This window comes from Melospiza georgiana, chromosome 4 (assembly GCF_028018845.1).
Source record: "Melospiza georgiana isolate bMelGeo1 chromosome 4, bMelGeo1.pri, whole genome shotgun sequence".
NCBI lineage: Eukaryota > Metazoa > Chordata > Aves > Passeriformes > Passerellidae > Melospiza > Melospiza georgiana.
In genome coordinates this window covers 6,014,401-6,038,280 of record NC_080433.1, presented here as the reverse complement: position 1 = coordinate 6,038,280, position 23,880 = coordinate 6,014,401, and the positions used below count along the sequence as shown (strand labels likewise).

The window sequence follows — 23,880 nt, the reverse complement described above, 5'->3', positions numbered from 1 at the left end:
ACAGCAATGAGTAAGCAGCAACACTCATGCTGAAATTGCACTGACTTGTGCAATCACTTTGATATCAGCAGGACTGTTCTCAAAAATTAAGCATGTGAGCCATTGTGGCATTTGTATCTAAAAGTTCAGAAGCAAAATATGCGGAAAGGGCTGAAAGATCTCTGCTTTTAGGGTTGGGATTTTTTTTTGTGGCAGGTAAAGCCTAATCTCGTTTTCCCTCTTTCTTTCTCCATCGGCATTCATTAAGGTTAGGTTACAGCAAAAAGTCATGATTTGCACCCAGTTTACTGGGCAGACTAAGTAAAACTCTTTGTAGAGCCTTAAACATTCTCTGCACAAAATGGTGCAGGAGCTCTAAAGGTTCCAAAGGGTCCGGATGAAAAATATTTTCCATTACAGCCTGGAGATGAGAAGCACCACGCCGGCACTTTGCTGCTGTGGAAGTGCTGTGTAGGGCACAACTTGTAAAATGCTCTGGGAAGATGCACACAGGAAAGTGGGGTAGGTCCTCTGAGGCTCCAAACTGGCAAAACCTCCACGCCAGTAAGAGAATTACCCCTCCCAACACGGGAGTTTGGGGCTCAGGGTCTGCTGCTGACCACAGGAAAACTTTAGGGGCTGCCTGCTTCCAGTGGCAAGATATAACCAGAAAAATGGGTATCACCTCACAGAAGCAATCTCAAGTCAGCACCCTCAAAAAATAGAAAAAAAAAAAAATACAACAGGCAACACTTACTGCTTGCAGTTCTCGTGTCTGGCTTTATGCAACATTTCTATTCCCGCTGCGCTCGTTGCCTTTTAAAAATGTGTAACATTTATGGACTCCAGTAAAAATGTTTTTAATATAATGTAGATGAAGTATAAAGTGTTAACCTTGAACACCAGGGAATATGTTGGGATTTTTTTTTAAACTCTTTCAATAATTTACTGAGAATTGTCTAAGATTTGCTTTTGGTTTATAGGAAATCTTTTGGAAACATTCAAATAGTCGCAATTTTTGTAAATGCTACAATAGCAGTGATTTCATAAATAAAAGCAATGCTCAAAAGGCAGAGAATGTTGAAGAGAGATTTAAACCAGAGTCTCAGGGAGAGCAGTGTGGGTTTCCTGACGTTGCTCCATCCATGTCTCTTGCTGCTGCTCTTCTGGGACCAATGGCAAGGATGGTGCTAAGAATTCTGCATATGAGTTCACTCCTAACTATTTATAAAACACATGATGTAATACTCTATATTATATAATATATGACACATGCCTTGTTCATGCCACAGCAAAGGTACTAAGATAGAGCTCCTCTGTCACTTTAACAAATCTCCACTTCCATTGCTGGTTTGCTTCTGCAGAAGTGTTCTGATGTGTGAACACTTCTCCTTTCCCCAGAAATGCATATTTATGTCTGGAGTTATTCCCACAAGTTTCATCCTTTGCACTGAATTTCTAAATAACATTATTTTGATGGTTTTGAGGGCTAAAGACACGCTTAAGCAAAGGATATGTATGAAGCACTAACTTGGAACACAAGTATTTTGATTGAGCTGGGAAATGAAGTGAGGAGGGAAAATCAGGTTTAGTATTTTAAGTTGGTTTCATTTGCTGCTTCTTACACTGGACTGGCATCTCAAATCCACCTGCAATGGTGTCTTTCTCTCTTTTCATTCAAACTCTTTTTGAAAGGCTTATTTTTTGATCAAACCCAAGAAATACCATTCTTGTGTCAAATGTTCTCCACAGGCTGATGTAAATGAAACTTAAGCCAGCAGTTGTATTAAGTGGGACAGATAATGAACCTAAATAACTGCTCAATCCTGTTAGTGTGGCCCTCATACACCTTCTGTGTTTCTTCAAGCCCGGCTGCTTAGCATTCATGCTGCCTGATTTGAGACTAAAATTAGATTATAGGAAGGCGTGCTTTTTACAAGAGGTCTTCTATTTGTTCCATAAAGTATTTAGTACTCTTTAGGCACTGTATAAATAAAAATAATAGCGATCTTGGAATTCACCTTCAGGAATGGAAATTAAGAGATCTAAGGCCTTTCATTTCTACTGCACGTTATCCTCATTGGGCACGTTTAGCAATGCTTTGTAAAACAAGTTAAAAAGATTCTTGGAAGTCTGGTTAAGGTGAATAGCAGAAGAAAAAAAAAAAGAGAAGGGAATATGTCTCTAGTTTTAGATCTTCACAATAGGGAATAAAAACAAAAGCTCTACCAGACTTTTAAGATAAAAATCTCCTGTCAAAATCATTAATGTTTCTGAGAGATGCCTACAGTTGCTGGGGAAAAATGGTTGTGGGTTCCAAACCAGGACTCTGAGTAAAATCACTTACACTCAGTTTTAAGATTCAAAGGCTATGTGTAATTATGAACCCTTTCAGGGCTGCTGTGATTTCTGAGGGCTCTGTACTGTGAGAAGAGTTCCTGCATTCTGGGTCAGAGCTGTATCAAGTCCAACAATGATTTCTCTCTGACTTTCCCCCCTCCTTCCCAGGATCTATATTTAGGACTTAAGTACGAAATATTGAAAGTTTTTTTGAGGTTAAGCATGCCAATGTCCTCAAAACTCCAGCAGGCATCAGCTTACGTCACTTGGCACTTTAACACTTATAAAAGTCTGGCAGCTCAACTTAAATTAAAGCTATCATCAGGTGAAACATTTAGTCTGTGCTTATTCCCCCAGGCTCCATTTTCAGGCAATGGAGAAAGAAGAACAATTCCCAAGGTTATTCACCTTGGCCTGAGATGAGGCACCTATTTTTCTCCATTTATACCCTCGTTCTTTTGACAGAGGACTTTTGTGATTGCTAAATTTAGGCAATATGAATCCTGCCACTGGTATCTTCCTAATTTTTGAATGAGAGTCATCAGTAAGCACATATGGATAATCACCTCTATGCTCCTTAGGCTCCTCTTAAGATTTTAAAAATATCTCTTTAGAAAGGGATCAGATTGCACATAAGTGTGTTTTAAGATCATCATTAGCTGCGAAAAACATATTTCAAAATGGCTGTAAAACAACAACAAAAAGAGACATGCCAACAGCTACTACAAGGAATAGCTCCATGTTGCATTTTAAGGATTCTGAAGCTTTACTTAGGAAAAATAAAAATCAGAGTAGTGAAGAGACCTCGTGTATTATTTCCTCAAAACCTCCAGATTTGCTTATAATAGCATCAAACTTGTTACCATCTCAAAGTAATTTATGCTCCAGTGCCTCAAAACCAAGCACCATCAGGGCATTCCTCTACATACAGATACAATGGGGTACATGCAGTCCTGCTGCCAGGACAGAAAAGCAGCTCAAAGGTTAGATGAAAGGAGTAACTCTTCAAAATGAGCATCTGAGGCAAAGAGAAAGGTCAAACATCAGATTCTTTTACTTTTTTTTTTTTTTTTTTTAAATAAAGGAGTGATTAGTTAAATTCAAGTCTCATTTTGAAATGAGTAGTTTCTTTAGAAAATAGCAGGCATCCAAATTATGGAAAATCTGCTCTTTAAGACAGTTGACTTGAGAACATTTAAATATCGAGGGCTGGAATCTTCTTCTTTTCTTTTTAATGATGAGGTTTAGGAAAAGATAGAAGATGATATCATTTCCAAAAACCAGCTCGGGATTGCTGCATATAGTTTGACATTCAAGACATTTTAATGTTATCAGCTAGCACTGCCTGCCATCCGGGATGAGCAACGTTTTCTTGACCAATTATTTATATGCCTCTAAAACAAGAGTGAATTTTGAGAAAGGATTTATTTGGAGGTGGAAAGCAGAACTTGTCCATTAGAAGAGAGGATCACAAATGGACTATGCCAAATACCTGCTTTATTTCAGGGAGAACAGAGCTTCAGTAGATGTTATGTGAGGGTATGGAAAATTCTGTCGTAGTTTGGCAGAGGCATGCCTGGCGTAGGCGGGTGGGCATCCAAGCCTGACATTACTGGCAAAGCAGCAGTGGTGACATGAGAGGACATGAAAACATGAGGGGTGAAAGGTACGACCTGGTGTTCTCAGAGGGAGAGAAGCGGCTTGCCAGAATGTCTCAGCTGGGAGGGAACCAAGAGTGCAAACACAGAAGGCAAGCCCAACTCCCCCCGTCCGTGCAAAGCCAGCGAGGGCAGCGGCTGAGATGTCAGGCTGGTCTTTAGACCATACCCCTATTAATGTCAGGAAAAAATCCCTTTTCATTTCATAGTAATTAAAATGCTCATAGATGTTTTATTAACTCACTCTACAGAGCCACATAGATTTTATAATTCATCCAAGCACTTACAAGTAGTTACTTGTGTTAGGCTGTCAAGACAGAAATGATTCAAAACCTTGTGTACTGAGCTTCTTGGAAGACATATCATTCCCTAACACAATGGTATTAGAAAGACTGCTGACAGATAGTGATCAAGAGATTTCATTTTGCTTGTCATATGGTGGGTTGTCAATTCTTCTTTTTGCTTTAGATAAAAGCTTAGTTGCATTAGATTTCAATAATGGTGAAGTTGCAGGTTAACATTTTTCAAAAGCACCAAAGTGACTTCAGTACTTAAATTCTATTTTCAAAATGCTGTAGATACCTGAGAACAGAAGTCTCTGCAGTAAATGGAACTGAGACATTATCAAAGAAATTTATGGAATGGTGGGGAATAAAACCCCAACTCAAGAGGGCCAAAGTTTGTACCCTACTCCAGACCACAGGTTTAAAATATATTAAGTTTGTTGATGACTAAAATTCAAGGATAAGCCAAAAATTTACACTTCCATTTTGAGCATCCTTGCTTGTTTTAACACCAATGTTTCCACTGCAGATTTCCTCCCACAGTTCTAAAAAAATTTCTAAATGACAATTTTAAGATGGCTTTCACCTCAAAATACAAGATTCCCTGAGTTTTGCTCAAGATTTAAGCAGGTGATTCAGTGATATTTCTACAAAGTTTTCCATTAAAAATATATATGCAAATTGTTAGCTTGACTTTTCCCCCTTATTTTAACAGCTTAGTGGAGGAAGTGGCCGTTTAAACTTTACTCCCCCCTTGAGTGAAATGAAAAATTGAACCGGTACATAAAAGCGGAAAAGTAGCCCAGATTTTCCTTCTGTTAATACTAACCTAGTATTAAGCAAATAAATAATCCATGCGGTTAGCCTATATTTAAAATATTTGTTCTTCTTTAAATATAAAGTAACTTTCACAGAAACAAACAGAAGTGGCTAGAGACTGAAATCATTCCTTTGAAACCGAAGCTGGGTATTTTCTCCTTTAAGCTCCAAACATCATCTCCCTCATGCCCAGAGGGCTTCACAGGACTCCATTCACTCCCTGCTCCCCTCCACTGCTGAGCCCAGGAAAGGCTGGTTACAAGCTTGGATTCCCCAAGATTTCAGAAGTTTATCTCCATTCATTAATTGAATTTTTTTTATTATTTTTTATGGTGAATTTCTCAAGTTAAACTGTATTTTTCCTAATACATTTACTTTGTTCTGTTATTGCAGGTACTGACTACGTAATGTAGAGAGCAAACACATTTGAAACACAGCTGCCATAGCAGCTATAGAGCATCTAAAAGGAAAAAAAATAGGCCAGACCTTTATTAAATTTTAAAAGTATGCCTTCGCTACACTCTTGTAAAGATCCAAATAGGGTATTCAAATCTCTAGAGATCACCAGTATAATTTCTTTATCATGTTCCATTTAAAATTTAATTATGTAGTCTACAACAAGAAGTATCTGAGTACTTTAAATAGGTCATGCAATGAACAACTTAATATTATTGTAAAGTTTTCCTTGTGAAGATCTCTTCTTTGATGTGCTGTTGCACACAGAAAGCCTTTCTTCGAAAAAACAATATACATTCATAGCTATAATAATGTCATTTAATATAAAAATTGTAAAGCTTCTTTATCACATTTAAAGTCTGAATTTTCAATTCATTCTCTAGCCTGAGCTTCCTGAAATCATCAGAAATAACTGGTAAATTGGAACTGACACAATATAATTGTACTGAATATTTTTATATCTTTCTACAGGCAAAGTTAATCTATTATCTTTCCTACTAAATGATGTCCACCAACTCACATTTTTCTATTTTTGCCTATCAGTGATACACATACTTCAGTGGCAAGAGGAAGGGTGATTTCTTCTTCCTTTAAATATAATCATTAGAGAACCATCAGCAGTATTTAATGGAAAACGAATATATTAAAAAACCACATTTATCAAGACACTCTGTTATATTTTTTTTTAAATGTACATATGTAACCTCTCTTGGTTACTACTGAGATGAGAAAATATTCAAAATATACTCCTCTGTACTTCTGACTAATTACAGAGCATTATGGGAGCGAATCCCTAATTCCACCTCTTTAATTGAACTATGAAAAAATCAGAAGCGGTTTTTTGAGGCTTTTTTTAAATGACAACAAAAACAACAATAAATAATTAATGCCACCAGTGCCTAAACTTTCTTGACAGCCAGACAAAATATTCCAAGTACAGAAACATCTGTTCACACTTACGCCACTTGCAGTGAAAACCCTTTCACCAGGTTTGCGAGTGCGTGGAAATGATTTGAACAATCCTGGCCACAAATACGTCCAAGAGTAATCACTGCTCTGGGAAAAGGCATTGTGTTTGCCTGGACAAAGGAGAGTTGGGTTTCTGGTGCTAGAGGGGACTTGCTGTGCCCCACTGGCCAAAATACAGGGATGGGAATCCCAGCAATGACGGAAAAGTGGTTATTAATTAATTAATTTTGTCATTTCAAGGTGCAACACCTGAAATTTTATGTGTTGCAAAGTGGTTTCAGGGTGAAGGTGGAAGAAGATGTGGGGAAATTAGACTATTTCACTCTTATGAATTAATAATAGCAAAATGAGTCACTTGACGTTTGAAGGAAGAACAAAAAATATTAGATTACTACATCACAACATAAGATTAAAAACCCCAAGGAGCTGTTTGCTTAGAGAAATTCAGGAACAGGTGAATCCTGGAGAAGGCTGGAGGACAAGCCAACCTGTGCCTAGCTGGAAACATTTGTTTTAAATCATGACAAGATCATTTGGTTTAATATTTATAACACAATTACAATGCCTTGTGCACATTGCTGGCATAATCTGATTTTTCTTGTGACATCTTACTGCAGTTGAAATTAAAGCCTTGTGGTAATAATTCAAAAAGCACATTTAGACAATCATTAATGGCAAGTACGAAACGGGATGTTTATTCAAGCACTTATGTGTCTCATTTTAACTTTAATTTGAAGTGGAATTCATTTCTGCAGTGTAAGGACTCCATGTTTCCAGTATATTAGTCCTATAATACCTCACCAAGTGCAGTGAAACTGGATTTTTTTTTTCCCTTGTTTTGGTATGTGTGTGTGTATGAAGAAATGCTATTATTTTGCAAGGAAGATGAACAAAATCTTTGATATCTGGTAGGCCTGATCAATGGTCAGCTCTTCAAACACATGGCAAAATTTCATGAGAATATTTTCTTACACAACCACGGAGGCCAAAGTGACAGTAAGCCATAAAAAGATATGCATCTATTAAATGAACAAATCATATAAATTGCATAAATTGGTACACACAGAACAAAAGGGTACATTACACAGGGAAAACTCACCATATGTAGTGAAAATATACTTTTTTACAGCTTTTCAATATAAAAAAGTCAACGAATATACACCACACACCCTCTAAAGAAAGGCGGATATTTTTTTTCTGCATTAGAATCAGAAGCATCTTGCACATATTATCATGCCTAAAGAAAACTGTCCTTCCTGTTGAAATATTCCTTTTACATTATATGTTGTTTGAACTACAACACTGCTTTAATCAGAGGATAGCAAAACCCCCCAAAAGCATAACCCCACTAAAACCCTTTGCACCTCAGAAGGCAAAACCAGTGGCAGAAGGTACAAGAGGACTGAGAGCATCTTTATTTAACTCACCAGGCATCGCTGACAGATTACCATATCAGATTTTTTTGTTTCCCTTCTCTCCACCCTTTTCTCTATCTGCACGATTACAGCATTTTATTGCATTCTCTAACAATATGTAGACAGGTCTCTCTTCAAAAATCTCTACAGCAGCCTGGGAGTCTTGTCTACTTCTATTATTTTATTAAAAGGTTTCTCTGCATAGAAGAATTTGGTCTAAGCTGCTTTCCTGCTTTCCAAATGAAAATGCCTTAAGATAACAGCTTTTTTTTTTTTTCCCTCCTACCTCCAAGTTCCCCTCCTCTCATCCCTCAGGTGAGATGTAAAGCAAAAGCCAAACCACCTGCCATGGGTATAATTGCACAGCTGGAAGGAAGCCACAGCTGGGATTTTTCTCATCAGGTGCACAACTGCGCTGAGCCTCAAAGCAACTTCAACCCGTGGCTTTAAGCTGTGTGGGCTTGGCTGCGCCAGTATTTCAGTGTCATTTGTCTGCCTGTGGCACGCAGGGAGCGTTCTCCTCCCTGCACCCCCAGTTCTCAGTATCCCAGCAGTTTTCCCCAGGAAAAGGATCATGTTCTGCCTCCAAAGGTCGCGCTTCTTTCAGCGCCTTCCAGACATTGACACACAGATGCGGTTTAGAGCAACTCGCTTACCTTGGTAACGTTCCAGATAACTCTGTGGCAGTCTCTCTGAAAGACACAAAGGGAGGAAAACTTAGTTTGTGTTTTGAACAGCTATAACATTTTTAAGATGCCTTTGTAGTGCTTGTGTTTTATAGGAGTGCAGACACACATCCACAGCTCCGTGCGTGAGCGCGTCACTGGCGGATGCGGTGCCCCCCTGATCGCACACAAAGGAATGTGAAAAAGCAGACGATGGAGTGTGAGCTAAGGATCTATCAGAATCGAGTTCTCCGTGGTACAATTACTCATTTTTTTTAGGCATAAAATTATCACTATTTGAAATGCCAGCACTGCATGATCTTACATAGACAAAACGTAGCACTGGGCCAATTTTCCAGTGGAAAATGTTCCCTTTTATTTCAGTGCCGCAGCAAAAGCAAGGCATTAAACAGTTCTACAAGCGGGTTATGCGCTGAGAAAATATCATGTTAATGTTAAATCTTCTTATGCTGGTCCTAAACAACAGCTATTTTCCAAATATGTGACTTTTTGTCCAATTTACTTGTCTGAAACCCTTTTGTGGGTGTGCAATTTGTTTGAGGGAAGCTGAGCGCGAGAGAGTGAAAGTGGGCTAATGTAGTGGTGTGTCACATTAAATTACAATTAAATGCATTACCATTACCTATGTACACAGGCCTTAAAACACATCCCAGATTTGTCACCACTGCATTCCCTTGTTTCCCTCCCCAGCAAATTTGCCTAGACCTTATCCAAGAATCAGGTAAACAGCTGGATAACTCCATTTCTCATTTCTCTCCCATACATAGGACCATGAAAAACAGCAAGAAGGCTTAAGAGGCTTCATTGCCTTTGACTTGACCAGATGCCCATCTCATTCCAAAGTCTTCTTGTCCAGTTATAAAATTTAAATCCAATATACAAATTTTCTGCATGAAAGGTAATTGGTTAGTTCATACCCTGTTTGCTTCAGCTGAGATAGAAACTGCAAAATTTCACAGCTGTAGATGGAACTTAGGGTACGGAACAATTCTCAACATAATATTTTATTATTTACAGCAGAGAAAATTCTTCCATCCACTTTTACAGTTGGAAGGGAATCTTTTTTTTGAAAGGGGAGGTGGTAGTAATTAAGATAGGTCCCAAAATCTTCCTTGCCTAAACAATTTTCAAAACTATAGACCTAATGATCTCTTTGTAGTGAAACAGCCCTATGTATTTTTCTTACAAGAGTATGAACCTTATATATAGAGATTGAACCCCAAAGGCCAATTTATTTATTAATCCAAAGGAAAAAAAATAAAGAAATAAAATTTTGAAGGCTCTTCTAGAGTTTCCCCATGTTCTAAAGTCACTTTTCTTGACAGGGCGACTACAGAGTTAGTATATTAAAACCATAATAATTCAAAGCTCCTCTTCAGGAGATCTTTCTAGATTTTTCTAGTGCTTTTTGGCACCACATGAACTGTGAGTAGCTATAAGGGTCTAATTTTTTTTAATTACAATTTTTTAAAATGTATTGGACATCCCACAGTGACACCGGGCTTTTTCCTTAATGGTTGCACTGACAGTTGCAGCCTCCATTACAATGTCAGAGGAAGTGAAATGGTCCCTCTAAACGTGCACATCTTTGCATTTTCAGAGCCTCTGTCTCCAAGCTGTGCAGTTTACTGGGCACAGAAGGTTGCCTTAAACCTCCCAGTGCTTTGCTTCAAAAGGCACAGATCAGAACTGTGCTCAGTGGTTGCAAAGAAGATTAAGGAAGAAATAAAAAATGGCTCACACCCTTTTCTTGCATGCACCATTCAGCAACAGTCCAGCAGATATTTAATCCCCCTCAGAAAAAAACAGTTCCCACCCCAGCTAAGGCAGACAGGTACATGTTTAGCAGGGGAATGTGATGAACAAAGCCCATGATATAAATGACATCAAAGGTGAGAGCCAGGAGAAAGAGCAAGTGAATGCAAAGAGATAAGAAAAAAAAATTAGAGTTGAGCAATACAGACTGCATTTCTATGGAGTTATTTGATACAGCTGTACATTTTGGATATTTTATTTTTATTAAACTCCTGGTATCACACCGTCTTATTTTCCAAGCCCTACTCATAACTTATACACTTCAAAGAATTATAATGATATTTTTTGTAACCTATCAAAGAACCAAACCACTAAATTTGGTTCCAACAGTCAGGACATTTCCCCCTTCCACTGTTAATCCCAGACATCATCTCTTTTCATTGAAATGCTTTAGTTTTTGAAGGAAAGAACCTGGATCTGGGCATCTCTTTGTTTCTTCTTCTAAAGGGGCTCCGAAGCCTTTAGCTACCCATTACTGTTCCAATAACAGAATGGCACAAACCTTATTGCTGTAGGGTATGGCAGCACATTTTATGAAATAGCAGTTGCTCATCCAGCTTAAATAGGCAACCAGGCACATCATGGGTGGGTGCTGCAGGAAGCATCAAGAAGCAGAATCATTTAGGTTTAAAAGAGGATCTTAAACTGCAACCACGCTCTCAGTTTCTGAGCAGAGCAGTGAGCGATTGGTGCATCTAAATTTCTAAAGATTTTCATTCTTGTTAAATAACTCTCTCTACAAGGGACGTTAGCATTGTGGAAACAATTATTAAATAGTCGATGCAGCGGTAAAAAAGTCTGAATGCGATCAGAATGTTAAACAAAGACACTGCAGGTCTTTAATATGCATTTTTAATGTAATTAATTTTGTTGCAAATTTCACATTTGGTCAGATCAAATTCCATTTTTGGGCAAAAATATGTAAGGTGATGGTTTTTGAAATACAGATCCAACTCAAATAAAATTCAAAGTCACAAGTAAAAGTCTGATTAGGTCCTAACTATCCAAAGATTTCACTGCTTCTCATCAACTCAGTAAACACTTCTACCATAAAAACAAATTAACCCCACGTTAGACTATGAAACTAAAAATATTATTTCCCAGAAAACAAACACAATTATCCCCACCATGCCATAGAAAATAAATGATACACGGACTGCTGAAGATGGTTAATGTCCATGGTAAGTGCTCCCATAAATATCAGGAATTGAAACACCACTCTATAAATATATTTCATGGGAGTTTAAAAAAGAAAATCTTTTGGAGCAAATTACTCATCAAGAAAACCCTTAAAGTTTGTTTAGAGATAATAGATACTCATTCTGTAGTCATTCAAGAAACTGAAACTAGACTTGCACAGCCAATTTTCAGACCCCTAGTACTCCCCAATGACACACACAATAAATATAACTCACAATTTACTGTATCTATAGGAAGCAAAGAAATCTTGGATGAAAACAAGAAGATAATACTCAAAGGGAGAATAAATGTAAGACCATGTATTTTCACATCCTGCCAGAGATATGAAAGGATGACCTTGAAAAAGAGTGAGGATGGAAACTTGAATGCTTTGTCAGAGCTGCCCTGAATTCCATTGAAATCGGCTCCAATGCAAATGGGATGAGCTGATGCTCAACAGTGCTAAGGCAAGGAGAGGACCTGGCTGAAAATCCTGGAAAAGCTGTGATGAGGAAGGTGGCATTATGGAAGAGCAGGGCAGCATTACCAGAAGGCCATTTACTATTTCTAATAATTTAGGTTCAGCTGCAAAGGATAAATTTGGGACAACATGATCTGTACGCATGGAAGATGTTGAAACCAGGACAGTTGGATGGGAGGTCTGCACCCTAAAATATTGCACCCTCCCATGGAGTCTTGCAAAGAAGCAAAGTTACAAATTGCTTCTGAGACCTGTGAGGAGCTTTGTCCCACTGCAGGAGCTCTGCACTCTCGGGAGGAACATGCAGCTCTTCTCAAAGCCCAGAGAGCCAGTGTGGGTGAACCAGGCACCACACACGCGTTTTGTCATTTCTCTCTGCAGGCTGAGAAATCCTGCCCGTAGGATTGGAGTAGGATGTATACCAAAGCAGAAAAGTATAAATATTTTAGTCAAAACCTTACAGTGATGTGGAAGTGGGAAGATCTGCATAAAGATCAGCAAACAGACTTTACTGCCTAATAGTTCTGTTTAGAAAGAGTTGTTCAGAAAAACTCTCCATAATATCTGGACAGTGTTGTGTTTATATTAAATGTTTTGTTCACTGAGAAATCATATGGTGCTCCACTCTCTGAGGCTGACTGGCAGCTGTTGTTACCCACCTACATGCAGGATTTGGCACAAAACATCTCTGAAGTTTGAAACTGCAACATTTTGCAGTTTGCCCAAAGAAGCTGTGGCTGCCCCATCCCTGGAAGGGATGACAAGGCCAGACTGGATGGGCCTTGGAGCAACCTGGTCTAATGGAAGGTGTCCTTACCTTACCAGGTAGGCTTGGAATGAGATGATCTTTTAGGTCCCTTCCAACCCAAACCATTTGATTATTTCTGCTGTGTTTCTGCAGCCATGTAAACTGAGGCACAAGAGACAGGGCAGGCTTTAAAGGACAGCTGAGGTCATCTGGGCTAAATGCACTCCAGTAACCTGAGCAAGTACTGAGTTCAAACCATACAAGTCAAGGTTACACTTTGAAATCTTCTTTTAGTTCTGCAGGATCATGACCCTTAGTGATTCGGAAGCTTTAGGTCTCCACCGAGAACAACTTTTGCTCTGCAAAGGAAAGCATATGGATCCTAGCTAAGCAATCTGTCAGGGTGCTGGGGAAGATGCAAAAAAAGGCAGCAACACTTTCCTGCAATGGTGTTACCGTTCTTCCTTTTCCCATCTCACACTTTGGGGAGAGGATAAAGCCCGCCTACGGCACACAAGGCACATGAGGATAAGGGCGAAGCTGGAGAAGGGATCTGCATGGTGTGCTAACACAAATGCAGCTCAAATGCAAGCAGAAAATCCTCAGGATGCAGAATAGTTTGGAAAGAGAGGTGCCCTAGCCCTGAGGTCTTGGTTTTAGGCATCGGAAGCAGCACTCAACATTTCAAGGAGGGTTAAAAGGTCCTGTCCTCTCCAGGACAGGTGAGCATGGCCCCTTGGATTCCCTGGGATGTACAGGAGTAGTAACTCCCATTACTTGTGCTCATTTTCCTTAAAGCACAAAAAACTCAAATAGGTTAAACTAGTATTTCTGATTTGGGTGAAACATTCAACCCTTCACTAAACAGAGTCCTACCACTGACACAAGCATTGATCTTACTGGATGGGATATATTTGTAAACAGAAAAAAGCACACGTTGAAGAAAAATGATGTATTTTGGATGATCCCTTGAAAAGTTACAGTTTTTTTCCCCAGGAATATCCACTGGGCATAACTGGATAATGCCGGGAGTGCTGATGTATATAACACATTGTAATACTGTAGATAACTAGGAAGTTCTACCTTGAAATATTTCCAAATATTTCATAACCATAAGTTGCTCTTTGCTTTACCCCAGGGGAAAATTGGACTTGCCAGAACAAACAACTCACCTGATGCTTTTGATCACTTTTTCCTGGCTCTGCCTGTTCACTGACACTGCACCACTGACTGAGCAACACAAGAAAATTGAGGTGGAGAAGGCTCCAAAGTTTGTTGTTGAACAACACCCCTCAACCAGACCACCAATAAAGCTTTTTTAATTGTAGGGTCCACAATTGCAGACACATTCTCTGCTCCTAGACATGCATCAGCAATGGGAAAAAAGACAGCCACTAATTGTCAATATAAAGCAGAACTAAAGAAAAGTTTACAAAGGGATAAGAAGGATTTTCCACTCAAAGCAGGGGAGAACAGCTGAAGAGGAACTTTAAATTAGCTTTAAAAGAAGGTTGTATCAGGAGGAATATAATTACCTTCTTGGAGTTTCACCAAGACTTGGGAGTCAATGGCTCTACTCTTGCAGAATGGTGCAGTGGGATTTTTAATGACCACAAATGGTCAGGACATTGATTTTACATTCCAGGTGAAAAATGGCACCTCCAAAGACACATTGTTGTCTCTGCTCTTCCTAAAATCACATTGGGGACTGCATCTGCCTTGACTTGGAAGAATTAATAGTGTGTATTGAAATACCATTGTGAGACACAAGATATTTCACTGGTCTTAAATTGGATAGTTTCTCAGATTTGTTAGTGTGCAGCAACGTTAACTGGCTACATTTGGATAAAATATAGGGTTTAAATTCTGGATTCAGTTTTGCTATGATTAATTTAATAGGTTTCAGATAAGACTTTTTTTCTGTATCACATGCCCTTTACATATCTTTTTTGGTAGAATTGTTCCCTATGTCAACTAATCATCAAAATGGTCAAAAGCAATTTAATCTTTTAAAACCCTTAAACTATTAAAAACTATCAAGATTTGAAATTGATACTTCTGTAAGTATTTAATCTTTCACACGGTAAGCAGCAAATAAATACAATGCCATGTTATATCTTCACACTGAGCTTAGCTACCTAACAAGGATCACACATTTGCAGCAGAAATTCTGCATAAACAGTCTCTGAATGTGCTATTTAAGTACAAGCTAAATACTCTTTTTTTAGGAAGTGATGTAACAAGTTCATATGTAAAAATCTATTTCTATGCAATGTGACATTCTGCAAGATTAGCTGACTGAGATAAAGGACATGAACAAACATGCTTGTTGTTTTCTCCCATGATTATTTTTAAAAGCCGCATTTTTCAGCATTCTAAATTTGCTACTTCTGTTTTTTTTTTATTCCTCCTTAGGTATGAGGAAAGAAATCTCTATGTAGTCAGTGATAAGCACCTGCCATGAAAACTGTCCAAGTCCAGTGTACATCCTGTGTACAAATAATACCCCAAATTAAACCTGCCCTCATCATTGTGACTACTTTATATTTTTTAACAAAGTTTTAATTTACCCTTCACCCCATAAGACAGCAATATTATATCTTACAAGTCAAAGTGAAAGCATAATTGAGGCCAAATTCTCACTGCTTTCAGTTTAACTACCACTCCCAGCTAAAATTTTGGCCCCTTGTCTAACTACCCACCAGGGACATCACATGAAACCTCTCTCATACATCTTTTGCTCTGCTATTAATGAGCAAGATAGAAATTAATTAAGTGGGAGAGACATAGAAGTGTCCATTTGAGAGACTGGTAATGGGGGCACGGATGGGATGCAATTCAGCCAGGGTCATGAGGGAGAAATGCCAGGGCATGGAGAGGAAATGGAGATCCCATTCTGGCGCTTTGCTCCAAGGTCAGAGCCTGCCTTTGTGGATGTGGCTGTTGCTATGTGTTTTCTCAGGCAAGTGGAGCATTTTGAAAGTTAAGAAAGCTTGGAAATGAAGAAAGAAAGCACTGTGGGTAGAGGATTTGTCTTTCCAGGACACAGCAAGCAGCAGGAAGAGCATGGGGAGAATCCACCATGGTACCAACTCCAACACCCTCACCCTGTTAGTACAGGAAGGGAAAGAAGCGATGCACAGGCAACTGCCTCAGGGAGCTCAGCAGGAGGAACATACCCTCTGTCTCTCTCCAAAATGCGAAGAAAGATCATCCAAAACAGAGCAGATGTTCCTCCCCATATGCTCATTGAACCTGCTGTAATCTCTCAGGGTAGAAAATCTTACACGTTTGGTATTTGCCTGACCTGTAGCTCGTGCTACCCTGCCACTGGTGCAGCGTTACTTTGCCACCATCCCTTCTCACTGTGCCAGGGAAAGGAGAGGAATCACACCCAAAGTCTCAGCAGGAACTTCGGGTCAAACTTGTACAAATATAGAACCGCAGGAGAATTCTGGGCCGTGTGCTAATTGTACAGAAGAATTATGGAGCCATAAAATGGTTTGGGCTAGAAGATCATCCCTTGGGCAGAGAACCTTTTACTAGACCAGGCTGCTCAAAGCCCCATTTAACCTGGCCTTGGACACTTCCAGGGATGGGGCAGCTAAAGTTTCTCTGGGCAGCCTGTGCCAGGCCCTCACCACCCTCATAGGGAAGAATTTCTTCCTAATATCTGATATAAATCTACCCTCTTCAGTTTAAATCTGCTAACTCTTCTGTCACAGCACTCCCCAATGAGGAGTCCCTCCTTCTCTTTCTTGTAGATCCTTTCTGGTACTGGAAGGTGCTTTGGGCAGCAGGGAGCCTTCTCTTCTCCAGGCTGAGCAACCCCAGAAGTCATACATGCACAAGGTTGCATGAGATATGCGCAAAAAGACGTGGAAATTGTTCAAGTTCTATAGTAGATTCATTCCTTCATTTCTGACATGTGGTACAGGGCTTCAGTAAGTTTCTTCAGATATTTAAGACTGTCATACTAGTGTAGGGTGAGAGGCCCAGTTATGTGTACAATTCACACAAATGTCTTTATGATGAGACATTGGTTGGGTCAAATGTTGATGTCTTCAGTGATGAATGCCAAAAAGAAAAAGCCACCCTAACAACTGTTTTCTGTTAAATGCCCACACCTCAGTCTTCCTGCCCATATTTCCCTCACAAATATCACAATGTCAACAGTTCAAAACTTCGGTGTTCCCTGATGTCAGATGTTTTCACTAATGTACACAAACTTCAAGCCACTCAAAAAGTTTGGAGGCTTTATTTAAACTTATTTCAGAGAAATAACTTGATTCTCTGCCAAGAAATGCCAAGCTTGGAAATGACATCTCATCCTGGTCTCAAAATAATTTACTGGAGCTAAACAACTTGGATACTTCAGCTATTATGTATTCAAATAGTTACTCATTTTCTTGGCCAGTGCAGGCTGGGCTGAGATGGGCATTTGGGGATCTCTGAAGTTTTGTGACTTCTAGAACAAAGTGAGATGCTAAGCATAGGTACCTTGGAAGAACCAGCATAAGTTAGGAGAGGGATGGTCTTGTTTGTCCAGTTCAGTATGCAAAAATATATGACTGGCATTGGCAACTACCAGGGGAAAAAACACAAACAAAGCCAAACAGATTTTAAAAAACACCACAATCAATAAAAACCTCCCCAAATACAACAACCCCACTGAAAATCCCACAAATCTCTTTTCATGCACCTGCTGAAATTCTTAGTTCCTTTTTGTAGTTTTTAATCAAGGGTAAATTTCTTTCTTAGCTCCTTTTTGTCCTGAGAACTCTTCCTTGTAATATAAAATACAGTGGTGCCAGGTTGAAACATGGGATGGAATAGGAAAAATGTAGAAAGGACTCTGAACAGGCCTGCCAGCCAGGAGTCTGTGTCCCATTAGCTGCAGTCCAAAACAGTCCTCATACTATTTCCATAAATACTGTGGTATCTTCTGGAGTATCTCAGCACAAACTGCAACAGATGTTGGATGCTATTATTTCTTCATTCCTGCTCATTTGTTGTTCATCTGTTATTTTTTGCCACTTTTTTTTCCCTCTTGCCACCTGTCCTCCCACAAATCAGAAATGTTAAAAACAACACAGTCAACTTTTGTTCTTATTGGTGCATCTACCACTGCCCAAAATTAATGGGAGAGAAAAAGAAGAGAGATTAAGATCTAACTCCCTGTTTTATTTCTGACCTTAAAAGGATGGATAGAGTTTATTTTTGACAGCCCTAACCAGAGAGAGTAAATCTGCTGAGTTGCCCACCTCAGGAAATGGAAGCGCACAAGTGCCATTGTTCTTTAACAAGTTCTAAATAATATTACTGAACAATATAGCAATGGTGTTGTGAAATTACAATATAAAGTGTTTTAAAGTGTGAGTAACCCATGATATAAATCTACAAGCAAGCCCTTTTCTCCCCAGACACATCCAAACCCAAAGATGTTAAGATACTTCTTTAATGGCAAAAACTATTAGACTGCAATATGTAGCAGGTTCATCTATTAATCATCAGACCATTTATGTTCTGTAATTCTACCACAGTTAAATAACATGGACTACTAAGTACCTGAATCGGCTATTAGCAACCATTCCTGCTCATTAAAACTCACTTATTTAGACTTTAGCAATGGTAAATGTAACCAGCCCTGGAGGAGTGTCACAGTGCTTGGAAATGGCACATTAAGCTTCATTTACCCAGCTACACTCCAAGGCAGAGGGGGAAGGGAAAAATACAGTGACGGTCCATAACAAAGCTCAGAAGCTTTTTGAAGCTGCATTAAGAAAATGACAAATCTTACAAAGAGAGCCATAAAGATTCCTCAAGTACAACAGTTAGGCAAGGAGCTATTTATCATGGTTTGTTGAAAAGACTCCTACGTTTGATACTATTGGACTGTGAGAGATGATTATTAAATGTAATTACAGAAATAGCACAGAAATAATAGTTTATTGCAGAGCATAAGCAACACTGTATTAACAAAGAGGAGTGGGGAACACGTTCAGCATTTGCAATGGTATCATTAGCTTTTCTGGGAACACATACACAAATGTATACACATTTGATTCCATGTTGGCTTCTACTAACCAGAATTATCCTTCAAGAATTTCTGATCTGGGTCAATGAATCCGTCTATCTCTGGAGTGAGGAAACAGGAGCCAAAGTGGATTTCTATTTGGGTGTCAGCTTTTATTCCTTTCCTACTTAACACAGATTTATTAAAAAACAATCACAGCCTGCTGTCAGGAAATACTGCTTGCATTTGCTTATTAGCAGCCCTGTAATAGATACATTTTTGCTACAGTGCTGCCATTTGAAGTGAATGATTTATTTAGAACATGCCAGTTATCACGAGATTCTCCACGCAGTAAAACAACAAGTTTTGATTTCTTATTGCTACCTGCAGGAATGAGTTTAATTTCTATTACACTAACACCTCAGCATGTTTGCTTGTGTACCCAGCCATCAATTTACCTTTTCTTTTTGCTGTGAAGTGATTCCACCCAATTTCTTTTCACTCTTGAATATATCTGCCACTCACTTGTGCATGATTGTCCATCTTGGTGAAGCTCCTTTTATTAAAACCATACAGTTCTTTCAGAAAGCTGATTTGGGGTAGGTATCCACACTTTTCCCAAATTACAAAGATAAACAAACTTAGAAGCACAGCTTCTTACAGCTGGGACTGTGGTTTGTGCCAGCAAGCAGGGCAAAAAAAACAACCCTATCTCAGCAGTTCAAAAGGTCCTTTCTGGCACACCAAGTTTTAGGCTAAATTAACTCTGCTACTGGCCCAAGACTGAAATATTTTGCAAAACTCCGTTTTGGAAAGAAGGCATTCAGTGACAGATGGGCTTTATTTATTTTTGGGTAAAAGGAACAGCTTAACACAGGTTGGGAACATGGGAGAGCATCCTGGCACATCAAGACAAAGGCTGAAAGCATCTGACGTACTGAGGAGATGCAGAAACGATCATCACAAGACCATGCACACGTTCATTGATAACATGGTGCACACTGACCCCTGCTCCTTCAGCAAGGATCTGTTTTGGAGCAGGAAATGTGTAGATTTTCAGTGTTTCTCTTCGCTGATTTATGCTGATTTATGCTTGTTGGTTTTCTGTTTCTCCTGCTGGCTGATTTATGTCCGGAGATAGCTCAGGGACGCCACTTGCTCGGTTTCTCGGCTGTTTAGGTGGCCTGGAAAGGCCCAGAGTGGCCTTGGGCAGCCTGCGCTTCAAAGGACGAGGAGAGACTTCTGATCTTGTTTCGGTCTCGGTGTTTATTAATTGTTTATCTAAAAGATTTCCTTTCAGCCCAACAGAGGTCTGCACAGCAAGTCAGCCATGGGCACACTCCCGCAGCCCCTGGGGCGGTCACTTATCTTTATACCCGAAGTTACGTGTACAATATTTATAATTTTTCCCCAATACCTTCTACTCTTATTAACCGGTGCTCTTCTAGTAAAGACCAACCCCAAAGTGCCACCATAACCACAGAAGATGGAGGCCAAGAAGAAGAAGAAGAAGGACAGGACATGCCCCAATTCCTCCATCTTACTTCTTTGGACCCCCCTGTACAGAAATCCTAAACTCTGTGTTCTACACCTTAATTAACTTATCCCTTCACCATTCACCCCAGTGAAATCCTCCCATCCTCATACAGGTGTCATCTCCTGTGTAGGATCAAAGTCCAGCCATCAGACACTTCTGGCAACATTCCAGGACTCCCGAGCCCCCCAAGGGTGGTCTCGGTCTCTCTACACCTCAGTCCTGAGGTGCTGAGATCCCACAGAAATGCAGCCAGCAGTTTTGAAGCTCAGCAGCTTCCTTTAAGCATCTGCACTCCCTCTTTAGTTCGCTGTGTAATGACAGCTTAATGTTTTACTGGGAGGCTGCACTCAAAGACCGGAGCTGCGTGCACTCAGCTGAAAGAGAGAGGTGAGGCTGTAAATCAGGTGCAAGAGAAGAAATCAGAGTCTACCTTTAGGCATTCTCATTTCTGGATTTTGTTCAAAGCAGCATTTTCACATTTTCTAAAGGCTCGTGGGTTACATTTTCAAGGGGTTTGAACCTAAAAAAACTTGTGGATAGATTGTTATCAAAGATTTCCAACCATGCTGCAGAATCCTTGGGAGCTCGGTATTGCTTATATTGTAATGCTTAAGAAAAAAAAAAATCCCTCTAACCATCTCTCTGCATCAGGAGATACACAAAGGCATTTGGGAAAGTCTCCCCTGGTCCTACACATCACTGTTGTAAAAGAAAACACGTTTTCCTTTTGAAGGTTTTTGATTCCTTTGTAACAGACAAATCATTGCTGCAGCACTTTCCAGCTGACAATTATCTTGCCACAATAGCCGTAAAAAATAAAATAAAATCAACATGGATGGAATTTGAAGTAGAAGACCTAAATTATACTTAACTATATTCATAAAACTGCACCTCTGCTCAAAGTTGCTCTGCACACTGCACATATGCCAGGATCTCTTAATCTGCTGCTGATGTGCTGCATATTGCAGTCGTGTGCAATTACAGTTAGCTATAATTAAGAACAATTACTACTTTTATTTCTCCACTTGTTCTTTAAAAAGCACAGTTGTAATAAAACTTCCCCCCCCTTTTTTTAAAGGTGAATATAATTATGCATCCCTATAACATCTCAAATAATTAGTTTCTTCTGGAACAATTTTCATTCTAACTGTCAGATCTGCCATCTATAGTCAATAGAACACATTGTAAAAAAATTCTATTATTAACCTTTTTTCACCCCATAAATCTGCAAAAGAATTTGAAGAAATTGAGGAATTCATTGCTTAAACATTGAAAGACCAAATGCAACTAACTCCCCTTCCCCAGCAATACCTTCTTAATCATGCTGAAACATTATTATTATTATTATTGTGCTAGCTAACTATAATAATAATAAATTAAAGCTGGATATAAAAGGTATTTGGCACCTCTCTATATTTTATAGGCTACTTTCCAGCCCTATTCTCATAAAAGAATCTCTCTACTGTATCTTTGTTTAGAATCTTCCCGTGATTACTAACCATGCAGACTGCAGGGAAAAGTAATTAAGTTTAATAGAAGCCACCCTCATTTTTGAAGCTGCCCTCAATTTAAGCCATAGAAGGAGAGTAATTAAATTTAATGCGTGCCACAGCTTTTAAATGAAGATATGGCATGTAAAATTCTCTCACTCCGTAACGCGTCTTCTCCGAACACTGCAAAATAAGTGTTGTGATGCAAAGATAGCAAACTACAACCACCAAGTGATGTTGAGCTTTCTTTTTCTACTGGCCATCTCTTCCAAAGGGAGAGGAACAGCTTATTATTTGTGTAGATTAAGAACAATGTGATCTAAATCGCAGGAATTGGGAAGCCTGCAGTGGTTTACCCATCCTTTGCCCACATTATCTGCTTTGATTAACTTTAGATGAAACTTGCAGCAGGGCCCACCTTTTACATGTTTTTAACAGATGTAACAGGTTTTCAACTACAGCACAGACCATTGTTTAACAAGATCCTCCACCAAACTAGCTGCAGTAGAAGCAGGAGCTAATGGCATTAATTTCCAGACACAGCCACAGATCTCCCGTGTAAGACTTCAGTCTTAAGTCACCAGAAGAAAAGAAAATTAAATTAGATAAGGCTCAGTTATTTTCCCAAAAATTGTCATACTACTTTCACATAAAAATTCAAATTGCAAACCAGGACTAGTGAAAATATTTCACCCTTGCAAAGAGGAATTTACTGAATGAGGAGCTCTGAGACTGAAAGAGAGTCATTTCCCTTCCCCAGCACTGCAGGTTCCCTCTATATGTATAAACAAATGCTTCTTTGCAGAGAATCACAGAAGTTTCATCAGCTGATTTAATACAAGCAGAGAATTTAAAGGCTTGAATTACTGTGCAAAAGGGAATATAGATGCCTGACAGTCTTTGTTCAGAAGGTTAGACCAAGAAACTAAATTTATAATTAGTTCACAAAAGAACTCCCAAACTTCTTCCATGCAGCCTCCTCTCCTGAACACATATTAGTACCTATTACTGGGCTTGAACAAAACTTCTGTGCTGAAAATGAGACCAGACTTGGAAAGGCAAAACCTGAGACAGATTTTCAAAGGTCTTTGGGTGGAAAGGCTCCCCCAAAAATCAAGGGAGTGGAAAGAAATGAGAAAGAAAAAGTAGGGGAAGTAAAAGAAGATAGAATAAATTAATAGATTCTCTGTTTCAGTTTTAGAACCCACCACAAATCTGCCGTGTACTTTCTCAAGAGAGGGGCTGAATGAAAAGAATGAAGAAATGAATCTGGCATTCATTTCTTTATCAGGTTATCAAAAGTGAACTCGCATCATGGTAAACAAGAGGCAACCATGGTTTCATGCCTGTCTCTCTGACAAAACCCATCATCCTTTATCCATTAGTCCACAGACTGTTCAATAGGCAGAGCCACACTTCAAATCTTGAAGTCACTGCTAATATAAATTGCAAGCAATTTGAGAAAAAGAGACTGAATTTGTAGCTATTTTTAAAGTTTGAAAGAACTAAGATATTTGTTTATCCATATCATGACTTAAAAAAAAAAGTTGGATTCTTTTGGTTTTAATGTAACAAAATAGTGACAAAATTGCTGTTTAAATTCTAATTTTTACTCATTTATATATTAAAGTCATCCTACCAGATGCTGGAACTAAAGCAATATGATTTTGCTATATTTATATCTAAGCTGCAAAACATTTCAACATTTACAAAGAGAAGAAAGTTCTCTGCTAATGCCAGGAGAAGAATAAACTCAAATGCCATTGCACATGATGGCTCTTAATAGCTGGCACGGGGAGAGGAGAAATGTCTCTATAACAACAGTGTTAAGGAAATGTGTGGCAAATATCACACCACAACAAGAAAATTTTAAAAAAGGGTTTGTGGAGAGTGTTAACATGAGGACATAACATCCACATGCTCTCAGATGCTCGGGATGGATGCAGACCAAGGCCAGCAGAGGTCTATTTCCTCCTCTCCCCTAATCTGAAATGCCTCTTCCCATCCA

The 23,880-nt window shown here is 39.1% G+C and overlaps 1 protein-coding gene across 2 annotated transcripts in view; it reads right to left on the bottom strand.

Moving 5' to 3' along the window:
• Positions 1-23,880, bottom strand: part of CELF2 (CUGBP Elav-like family member 2) — a 553,419-nt gene that overhangs the window by 301,497 nt on the left and 228,042 nt on the right. For both annotated transcript variants that reach the window (XM_058022005.1, XM_058022001.1), the window contains one exon: positions 8,577-8,612. Coding sequence is in view for 1 of the 2 variants with exons in the window: in XM_058022001.1 (XP_057877984.1) it covers positions 8,577-8,612 (36 nt within the window). In the remaining variant the exon portion in view is untranslated. The remainder of the gene's footprint in view (positions 1-8,576; positions 8,613-23,880) is intronic.